The 10,798-nt window shown below is 45.2% G+C and overlaps 1 protein-coding gene across 1 annotated transcript in view; it reads right to left on the minus strand.

Annotated features, from left to right (window-relative positions):
• LOC146042954 (putative pleckstrin homology domain-containing family N member 1) overlaps nucleotides 1–10,798 on the minus strand; it is a 70,577-nt gene extending 59,779 nt beyond the window's left edge. The window contains exon 1 of the mRNA XM_083163249.1: nucleotides 10,561–10,798. Coding sequence (XP_083019375.1) covers nucleotides 10,561–10,649 — 89 coding nt within the window. The 5' untranslated portion in view covers nucleotides 10,650–10,798. The remainder of the gene's footprint in view (nucleotides 1–10,560) is intronic.

Here is a 10,798-nt window from a genome sequence, read left to right on the forward strand (position 1 = left end):
ACCACACACATGCCCATTACACATTTTAGCAAACCCCGTAATACCCATTACAAATAAAGCCACACGCCGTAATGCCAATTACACATAAGTGTAGACAAGAAAGAAAGCGCTCGGGTTTTAAGGCAAAGACAATAGCCAGTTTAACTTTTTTTCAAAAACATGCAATATTTATAAACATAAAAAAAACAATAAAAGAACAATACATCAGTATACATATAATAGTAATAATTCAAATAAGGTACCGGCCGATACCACCAGAAAAAAACAAAAAAAAATAAAAAAAATAAAAGTTTTAAGTACATCAGGTTTGCTTTAAGATTAGTGCCAACTTGAAAAGAGTCTCTTCATTATCCAGATAATTGGGAGGACAATTAGTAAGAATGCAGCTAATCTGTTAGTTTGGATTAATAAGCAACAGTCCAGCAATCTAAGTATTAGAATGAAGTCAGTAGTAGAGCAGAGTGATAGTTATCAAATCCTCAGTAGCTAATTTAATAGCATACTGGTCTAGGGAGAGAGGGTGCACCCACATAGAAGATCCCCAAACCTGTTTTCCAGATTACTGTAATTCAGCCAAACTCCACTTAGAGGTGCGGTTTGAAGTTCAGAAGGGAGGCCAGCCGGCTATCCTTATGACACTTGATCCTTGAAGAAGCCGCCGTATAAGTAGGCAGGGGAAATGTGTCGATCTACAAATCCTTTCTCTGCCCATAAGGATAGCCGGCCGGCCTCCCTTCTGAACTTCAAACCGCACCTCTAAGTGGAGTTTGTCTGAATTACAGTAATCTGGAAAACAGGTTTGGGGATCTTTTATGTGGGTGCACCCTCTCTCCCTAGACCAGTATGCTATTAAACCAGCTACTGAGGATTTGATAACTATCACTCTGCTCTACTACATCACTCTAATACCCCTTTTACACCGCCGAAAAATCCGGGTCAGCGGTGGGTCAGACCCGGATCATCGGCAGTGTAAATGGAAAATATCCGTGTCCAGTTACACGGGTCCTCTACCCAGGTCCTGACCTGGGTAGAACCCGGATAGGACCCGTGTAAAGGCCGGTGTAAATGGTCCCGCTGTGGGTGCAGGCACCCGCAGTGGGTCCACAGCGTGCAGCATTGGGGAAGCTGTCCCCAGGTGCTGGGAGAAGGGGGGTGTCTGCGGCTGCTGAGGGGAGGTGGGGGTACCTGTCAGCCTGCGGTAGGAGCCGAACTTAGATTGCTGGACTGTTGCTTATTAATCCAAACTAGATTAACTGCATTCTTAATAATTGTCCTCCCAATTATCTGGATAATTAAGAGACTCTTTTCAAGTTGGTACTAATCTTAAAGCAAACCTGATGTACTAAAAACTTTTTAAATTATTATTTATTTATTTTTATTTTATTTTCCGGTGGTATTGGCCGTTACCTTACGCGAATTATTACTATTATATGTATACTGATGTATTGTTCTTTTATTGGTTTTTTTTATGTTTATAAATATTGCATGTTTTTGAAAAAAGTTAAACTGGCTATTGTCTTTGCCTTAAAACACTTTTGTCTTTGTCCATAGGGAGTGGTATTTACTACTAGTTAGCAGCTGGGTTAATTAGGCTAATTAATTAATTAATTTATTTATTTATTAAATTTCCTGCCATTAGCGCTACTCTATACGTTTCTCTTTGTCACAATTACACATAAGACCACACGCCGTAATGCCAATTACACATTGGGCCACACATCATGATGCCCATTACATACTATATAACAAACCGTAATGCACATTACATATTTGACACATAAGTGCCGCTTACCCATGTGTTCATTGTTAGGGGGTTCTTGCTTGATGCCAGGGGCTTAATGCTCGTTGCCAGGAGCTTTTTTGCTTGATGCCAGGGGCTTCATGCTCTATGCCAAGGGGGCTTCATGCTCTTTGCCAAGGGGGAATACATGGTTGTTGCCAAGAGGGAGTTGTTAAATGCTCATTGCAAATTGGGAGTGGGGAATGCTTGTTGCTAAGGGGGAATACATGCTTGTTGCTAAGAGGGAGTGAATTGTTCCTAGCCTAGGGGGAGATAAATGCTCATTGCAAGAGTAGAGTGAATTTGCTTGTTGGGCGGGGGGGGGGAATTACTCATTGCCAAGGGGGAAGGGGATTGTTCGTTGCCAGAGGGGAGTGAAATTGCTCGTTGCCAATGGTGGGTGGGAATTGCTCATTGGCAAGGGGGACGGAATTGCTCATTGCCAAGGGGGAGTGATACCAAGCGTACACAATTTATAGAGCTATGACATGTGGGCAGAAAGGGCTGTGCGGTGCCCGGCCGTATAGTCACTGTCTAACTTCTAAGCAAAGAAGCAGCTATATCTCCGTCGATATCTTTATTCAATACTCTCGCTGGACCGCAAGCTCCTGGCAGCCAATCCGGAGCGGCATTGGTGGTATTGGTGGCCGCTCCTGATTGGCTGCCGGACCGCGAGCTCCTATCGGCTTGCGGTCCAGCGGGAGCATTGACGGTATTGACGGGCTCGGAGCTGCTGCTTTGCTAGAACTTAGTTAGCCAGTGACTATATACAGTTGGGCAGCGTACAGCCCTTTTCTGGCCGGCTGTAATTTCTTTAAATTGTGTGTGCATCGGCGACGGTCGGCGGTCTAATGGGTTGTCCGGTGCACCCCCGAACCACCCCTTAGATTCGCCTATGGTCACAGAGGGTGTCATCTGGAGTATACTCCTCACCATCAGTGTTACTGCCATGTGTTCCCCAATGTTCTATAATATCCCCCATGCTTTGTGCAGTGTATATGCTACCACTGGGAGAAATAATTAGGTGCCATGGACTTCTCTAGCACTGCTATGCAGATGATACCCAACTGTACTTGTCCTTTGCTCCAGGCACTGAGAACAAAATAACCCTAAATGACTGTCTCTGACCCCCGGGAGTGGATGAGTGCCAGTTGGCTGAGACTGAATCCTGATAAAACAGAGGTCCTTATATTATAACCTCAGCATCAAAGGACAAGACTACAGCACAGCCATCCAACCGGGCAGACACTTGGGGTATAGAATTACAAAACTCCATGTGTGGAATCTTGGCGTGGAACTAGATGGTGGCTTGACACTTAAACATCAGATATCAGCCACAATCAAATCCTCAATCTTTCATCTGGGGAACATAGCCATAATAAAACATTTATTTCCCTCTGAAGATCGGCCAAAAGTCATACATGCATTTGTATCATCTCGTTTGGATTACTGCAATGCCCTTTACCTTGGTCTACCAGCAAAAGAACTGCACCAATCACAGCAGGAACAAAACACAGCTGCCAGGCTGTTAACCAACCATCCCCGCTCCTGCCACATAACTCCCATTATCTACTCCCTTCACTGGCTGCACCTACAATGGCAAATCATCTTCAAGATTAATATACTGAGTTTCAAAACCCCCTAGGTACCTGAAGCAGCATCTGACTCCATACTGTCCCACCCGATTACTGCGATCTGTAGATGAAGGACTTTTAACAGTACCTAGAATCACACGTTCTTCATCTGGGGACGAGCTTTTAGCCATACGGACACTATGGAACAGACTTGCCCGCACAGATCGAGAAGCGCTCTCTACAATCCTTCAAAAACAGACTCAAGACTTTCCTGTTTACTCATGCATTTCCATAATTCCTTTAAGTATAGTTTATGAAAAGATTTTTTTTGTACTTCATTGTTCCTGTACTGTGTTACATTCATTCTATCCGTTAAGCACCTTGAGTCCTATTGGAGAAAGTGCGCTATATAAATAAAATTATTATTATCATTATTATTATTTATAATTATTACTATTGTCATTTTCTCCCTTACATTACCAGATGTTTCTTCCCACCAGACAGATTGGACAGATAAATCTTTAGGCATGTACCCAGCTTTTCAGCCATGGCAAAAAGAGAGCATTTATTGTGGCTGCGTGTTTAGCCCTGCAGCAAAATGAAATTAAATACATTCTGTAATAGAAAGGTGAAACTAATATAAATAGGGTTTCAACTATGTCAGAAAATCCTGCAGGGGAGACGAGATTTGCTGCTGTCACTCATAAAACAAAAACAAAAAAGGCATTTGCATCACGGACAGGAGCTGTCGGTGCATTGTGAAACATATATGAATGCAGCTGCTGTGTCTGTACAAATGTAAAAAAGCAATACATCTTCTTGACCCTCTTCTACAATGTAGAAGGTGATAAAGATCTATTACTTTATATATCATACTTATTGAGTTCTCCCATCATGCTGTGATTTGCCGGCCCGCTAGAGCTTAAATAACAAATTTCTCGTTATTATCTGTCGATCCTGCCTGCTTCATTTGTGTGGGCAGGACAGACGGTGTAATAGTTATGGGTTAGGTTCCCACCATGGCCCTAACTGTGCGGAGTTTATATATTCTCCCCATGCTTGCGTGGGTTTCCTCCTGGTACTCCGGTTTCCTCCCACAATCCCAAAATATACTGGTAGGTCAATTGTCTCCCAACAAAAATGAACCCTAGAATGTCTGCGTGTGCGTGTACATGTGGTAGGGAATATAGATTGTAAGCTCCACTGGGGCAGGGACTGATGTGAGTTTTCAAATATTCTCTGTAAAGCGCTGCGGAATATGTGTGCGCTATATAAGTAACTGTTAATAAATAATAGATAAGAGTGTAGGCAGGATGCGGGAGATAAACCTGTTCTTGCAGAGTCGTGAACCTTCCGCAAGTTCTGTCCCTTTGCAAATTTGATTGCTGAAAATGCATCTTAATCTCAGTGCACAAGAACATTGAACACTGTGCTGATTAATTTGATACTTGTATACTGTGTGTGATTAAGGGGGTTATTCTGATTCACTCAGAAAGGCACAATCACTTTCTAATGGACAAAACCATATGCACTGCAGGTGGGGCTGATGAGAGTGATTGTGCCTTTCCGAGTGAATCAGGATAACCTCCTAAGTCTGTATACCGAAGAGAACAGAACTTGAATTGGGAAAAGGTCATGGCTGCTACATTGTAGCACTTTGTGCACAGATTGAGAGACTCAGTGGCACACAGATATTCTCTCTCTCTCTCTCTCTCCCTACTTCTTTCACCCCCATCCCCACCCCCATTCCCCTCTATCTCACCTCTCTCCTCTCTTTTTCTCTCCCTCTCACCCCCATCTCGCTCCTCTTTTTTTTTACTCTGTGTAGCTCTCTGGCTCTCTCTTACTCCCCACCTCTCTCCCCCAGCTTCCCCATCTTTTTCTCTCACTTCCCCACTCCCTCTCTCCTCTGTTTTTATTCCCCGTCTCTCTCCTCTCTTTTTTGCTCTCACCTCTGCCCTATTTTTTATCTTCTGCTGTATCGCCCCCCCCCCCCCCCACACACACACACACACACACACACACACACACACACACACACACTCACTTTCCTCTTTCTCTGTCTTTCCCACTGCTCTCTCTCTTTCCTCCTGCAATCTTCTATTTCAACCCTCTCTCTCTCTCCCCATCCACCTCTCTGCCCTTAGTCTCTTTTTTTCTCCTCCATATCTTCCCCCCTCTCTCTTTCTTTCCTCTCTTCCCCCTTCCCCTCTCCCTCCCTGATGCTGTATCTCTCTCTCTCTCCCTGTTTCTTCTCCTTTCTCTAACTGACATCTCCCTACCTGGTGCTACCCTCTCTCTCTCTCTCTCTGTTATCTCTTGCTCCCCCCCCCCCTTTTCTCTCTCTGACACCTCCTCTCTATTGCTACTCTTTCTCTAATTCCCTGTTTTTCCATAAAGTATTCTCTCCCCGTGTCCATCCCTCTCCTCTCTCTCTCTCTCTCCTCTCTCTTTTTCTCTCTTTCCCCTAAGGGGCATTGTAGTGATAATGGTGGGAGGAGGGCCCTTTTAATATTTTGCTATGGGGCCCTCAAAGTTCTAGTTACACCCTGATGACAGAGCTAACTGGCTTTTGTAGTGTGCCCAGTGCAAAGAACAATAGTTGGGGGCTGGCAGTCTGTCTTGCAGGTCCTAGAGTTTCTACCCTGGGGCTGGTAGACAGAATGTATGGCGGGGGCCCAATGCTGTGTGTAGCTACCAGCCATGCTGTTTGTACCCCCAATGTATCCACTGCAGTACCTGCCTAGGCTTAAGGGGACTAGTGCTTGTTATGAATATGTGGTGTGATTACTCACCAATTTTGTTATTATTATTATTTATAAATGATCATACACAGTAGCTGCCTGCACTGATCCTAGGGAAGTCTGTCATTTTCTCAGCAAATGCCCCCAAACCGTTGTTCTCTTTTATATTGCAACAGGGCGCTGTCACTTTTTTTTTTTTTTGGGGGGGGGGGGGGGGGGGGGTTTATTATTCCTGGAAATAATTTCCTTTTCATGTTTTGAAGTTTAAAAGCTTGCAGCCCTGTGTCTCATTTGTGGTCACTGTATATTTGTTTCAATATGTGTCACACACTAGTTAATTAGTAAAACCTGTAAGTATCTACAGAAGTGAAGTGTTTCTCTAAGAACTTAAGTTATGAGACGCATTTTCAGCTGCAATGACAGTATTCGCTGCTATGTGATATAACAGGGAGCGGTATAATAATTACTTATGTGAACTAACAACATGTTATATAAATATTGAGACAATAAGCTGATCATTTATAGGGGACATATAATGCTGAGTTGAATGAATGTGTCTGCAGAGAGCCTCATACATGTATTCAGACTGCGCTGTTTTGGAGACATGCTTATACAACTTCCTGTGATGCGTGACATAGGCATATCAGTGGCATCTCCACTGACAACTGAAGGGGAGTAACTGGGCTGTAACGGGATGGTCTCTTGTGAGCGAAGCTGAGTGAAGGTGAAAAGGTGGAACCACAGGTAGTGCAGGGTCATGCGGATGCATTAATATCATACCTCCCAACAGTCCCGATTTTATCGGGACAGTCCCGATTGTCAGGGCCTGTCCCGCTGTCCCACCCGCGGGCGGCAGTGTCCCGCGGTGTGGGGGGGCTGTTGGGAGTCCCCCCTGTCAGCTGCTAAGCAGCGGGGAATAAACGCTGTGCGCATGCGCACAGCGTCTATTCCCGCAGCCAGGGGGCTGGGGGCATGGCTAGAGGCTCACAGAGCCTCTGGGTCATGCCCCCATAGCGGCAAAATGGGGGCGTGGCCTCGCGGAAGAGCCGCGAGCATAGGCCATGCCCCCAAATTAGGCCACGCCCCTCCGGCGCGCAGCAGCAGCGTCACGCCTGCTGTACGACCAAAGTTGGGAGGCATGTAATATGCCTGCTTTCAGATGGATCTTCTTTGGGACAGTGATAGAACTGGTGTTGCACACAATACTTACCTACTGTCACGGAATGGCCGCATCAGCCCCCCGCACACCCACCCACTGCTGGCCAAATACCGTCATTCGCAGCTTCAGTGGTGTGCAGTGGGGTGAGGCAGGTGAGGCACAGCCTTTCCTGTCATACTAGCGCATATGCCGGCGTTTTGAATTGATAAAGTATGTCAAAAATAAAAAAAAAAGAGTTTATTAAAAAATTCTTATTTTTATTATTCTAATCATTTTTATAGTCAAAACGCTGGAGTAAAAAGTCTATGGCAGGTGAGGCAGTGCCTCACCTGGCTACCTTTTCTGCACATCTCTTATCAAAACTCAGTGAATCTCCAGCAGTGTATACTGCTACACATGTGTATAATGCTGGTCTGTACCTCGTGGATCATGTATTGTGTGCTAATCCGGCTCTGGTACTTCCCAGGGACTCTTGAGCCATTTACCTCACCACAAGTCCATGCGCATCTCTGTGGGCAACTTGCGTCATTTAGCACCACCCCTTCCCCGAAGAGCCGCAAATCACAATTACATGAATGGGGGTGGGGCTTAAGCTGCAAAAAGTCTCCTCAGTGGGAGAAACTCAAGGTATGCAAGTATGGTGCCCACTGATAATGATGCTATAAAACTACCGGGTTTATTTAATAAGATGGGAGTTCTATTGCAGATGATGTTGCTATGGGCAACCAATCAGATTCTATTATCTTCTAGAGAAGGTGCTAAATAAATAAGTAGATTCTTATTGGTTGCTACAGGCAACATCGAATCTTCAATAGAAGTCCCATCTTAGAATATAAACCCTAAGCCTACAGATAGGGGCAGTCCGTCTGTATCTATGTACCAGAGATAATATGCATTTAAGGCCATTTTCAATGACAGACGCCAATGCCATCGCAGCTGTGATTTAGATTGCAGCGGCTGCACAAAAATGTGCTAATGATGCAGCCTCCGCGATTCAGATACACCGACACATACTGGAGATGCCTGAGATCTGCCAATTCCGGCATGCACTGACCGCAGAAAGTAAGACGCTGAACCTATTATAACTGCATAATGGATCGCAGTCGCAGGCTCAAACACATCCTTTGAAATTGTCGCGACACCGCTGCGTTTGTGTGGCCACTCCCCCACTACCGCCCACAAATGTTCCCTGCCTGTCAATAACTCACTGAGACAGCCATGGCAAGACCATCACCGCACTGCAGCTTCATTCTGGCAAATTCAAATTTCCACATTTATCAATTTTCCAGCAATGGGGGTTATTCAGACCTGATCACATGGCAGCAATAAATGATAAAATCCGGCAAATTTTTGGCAATATGGAAGATGACAGAAATTCGGGGTTTGTGGGTGGTAACCAGGGAAAATGCAAGCGTGCCCAGGCATTTCAGTGGCAGTGGTGTGACGCCAGCTCTGGCCTCGAACAGCCTGTTTCTCTGGTAGCCACCGAGTAAGTCCCGGGCTACGCGCAGACCGCACGCAGTGGAAATATCAGTCATGTTGAGCGACTTGCGTATGGATTTGCTGCTAATCGACGATCAACGCAAGTTTCCCAAGCAGTGCACATACATCGATTCGCAGGCTTGCACTGGGGGGGGGGGGGTTCACTCTGGCTGTGCGGCAATTACCTGACCACAGGCCTCTGCAAATGAACAGCCCACAGTGAACAGGTCTGAATAACCCCCCCCCCCCCTTATATAATTAAAATAGATTCTATTTAATAATCGTATTGTATGACATGGGACCAGCAGGAGGAGACAGGGGTCATAAAAGGGGGTTATTCTGGTTGATTCGCAGCCTTGCAAATCCACCAAACCCCACCCTCCGAATGACCAACCACCCGCCAAACCCCCCGCCCTTCACAGCGCGTGTTCCCCCGCACAGGCTGCGAATGGATGTTTAGCATAAACATCCATTCGTATGCCGCGGGTAACCTCCCACAACTTCCGATGGTCGCCGACCATCTAAAGCTGTGGAAGGTGCACGCATATAAAAGTGACTTTCAAGTCACTTCCATATGCGTGCACGCTGGGTCGGATATGGGCGGACAGCTCACAAGTGCAGAAGCGCGCCTGCGCAGGCGCAGATGCGCAACATCGGTCCTCCATGCGATTGCACGCAGGACCGAAGGAATAAGAATAACCCCCAAAGGGTACAGGTTGTTTGAGTGCCTAGGTCAACACTCAAAAGGTCGGCACATGGTATGGTCGACATGGTCAAAAGATCGACACAAGCAAAAAGTTCGACATTGAAAATGATGCCATAAAAAAGATCTACATGAGAGTTTATAAAAAATAATAATAATTGGTGTCTATGTCGATGTAGATTGACATAATGCATATGTCAACTTTTTAACTGTCGACCAATAGTGGTCAACCTAATGACCCCATTATATGATAAAATAGGTTACTGTAACACAAGAGTAATCATTTCAAAGGAAATATCCAGTAAGCCAATTACCACTGACTGCTTCCTGAATTATTTATATTTCTCTTATGTTCATCATTTACTAGGTGCACTCCATCTGAACAGTGCCACCAAGTGGCCAAATCCGCATGAAAAATTGTAACTTGCAAACTCGCTATAGCTGTGGAGTGGTTTGTACGTTCTCCATTTGCTTGAGTGGATTTTGGATTGTGCTCTGGTTTCTTCCCACAATACAAAAACCTTCTAGAGGCTTAATTAGCACCTGACAAAAAAATGAACTTTAGTGTTGTGTACTTGGGATCGGGGACATAGATTGTAAGCTCCAATGGTGCAGGGACTGATGAAATATATTCTGTAAAGAGCTACAGGATATGCGTTTGTTTCATAAATACCTATTAATAAATAGTTTTTTTTAAATCTATGTTCCACTATAATTCTGCCCTATTTACTTATTACCAGTTATTTATATAGTGCACATATATTCCACAGTACTGTCCCTGCCCCTGTGGAGCTTACAATCTATAATCCCTACCACATGTACACGCGCACACATTCATTCTAGGGTTAATTTGTTGGGAGCCAATTAACCTACCTGTATATTTTTGGATTGTGGGAGAAAGCGGAGTACCCGGAGGAAACCCACGCAAGCATTGGGAGAATATACAAACTCCACACAGTTAGAGCCGTAGTGGGAATTGAACCCATGACCTCAGTGCTGTGAAGCAGTAATGCCCAACCATTACACCATCCGTGCTGCCCATCTGCCCAAATATCTGAATCTTACACAGGAGCCACCAGAGGTAGCGTATTGCACTTTATGATGATAATGACACTTACCTGCTCCCTTCTTTTTTCAGTAACTCAACCTCCTCATGCCCATCACTGCCAGTGTTGGTACCCCGAGCTGTCACACTGCAGCAACCCATCTTAGGACAGCTGTGGCTGTACAAGCCTCACAAGCACACAGGCAAGTGGAAGATGTTGGGAGATGGGATGGTCTCACACATCCTTCCTCCCTCCAAATTACAACTGTGTGGAGAGGGGGAGCTGGACTGACATAGACAATATGCTTGAA

This window comes from Crinia signifera, chromosome 19 (genome assembly GCF_055691185.1).
Source record: "Crinia signifera chromosome 19, ASM5569118v1, whole genome shotgun sequence".
NCBI classification, from domain to species: Eukaryota; Metazoa; Chordata; class Amphibia; order Anura; family Myobatrachidae; genus Crinia; species Crinia signifera.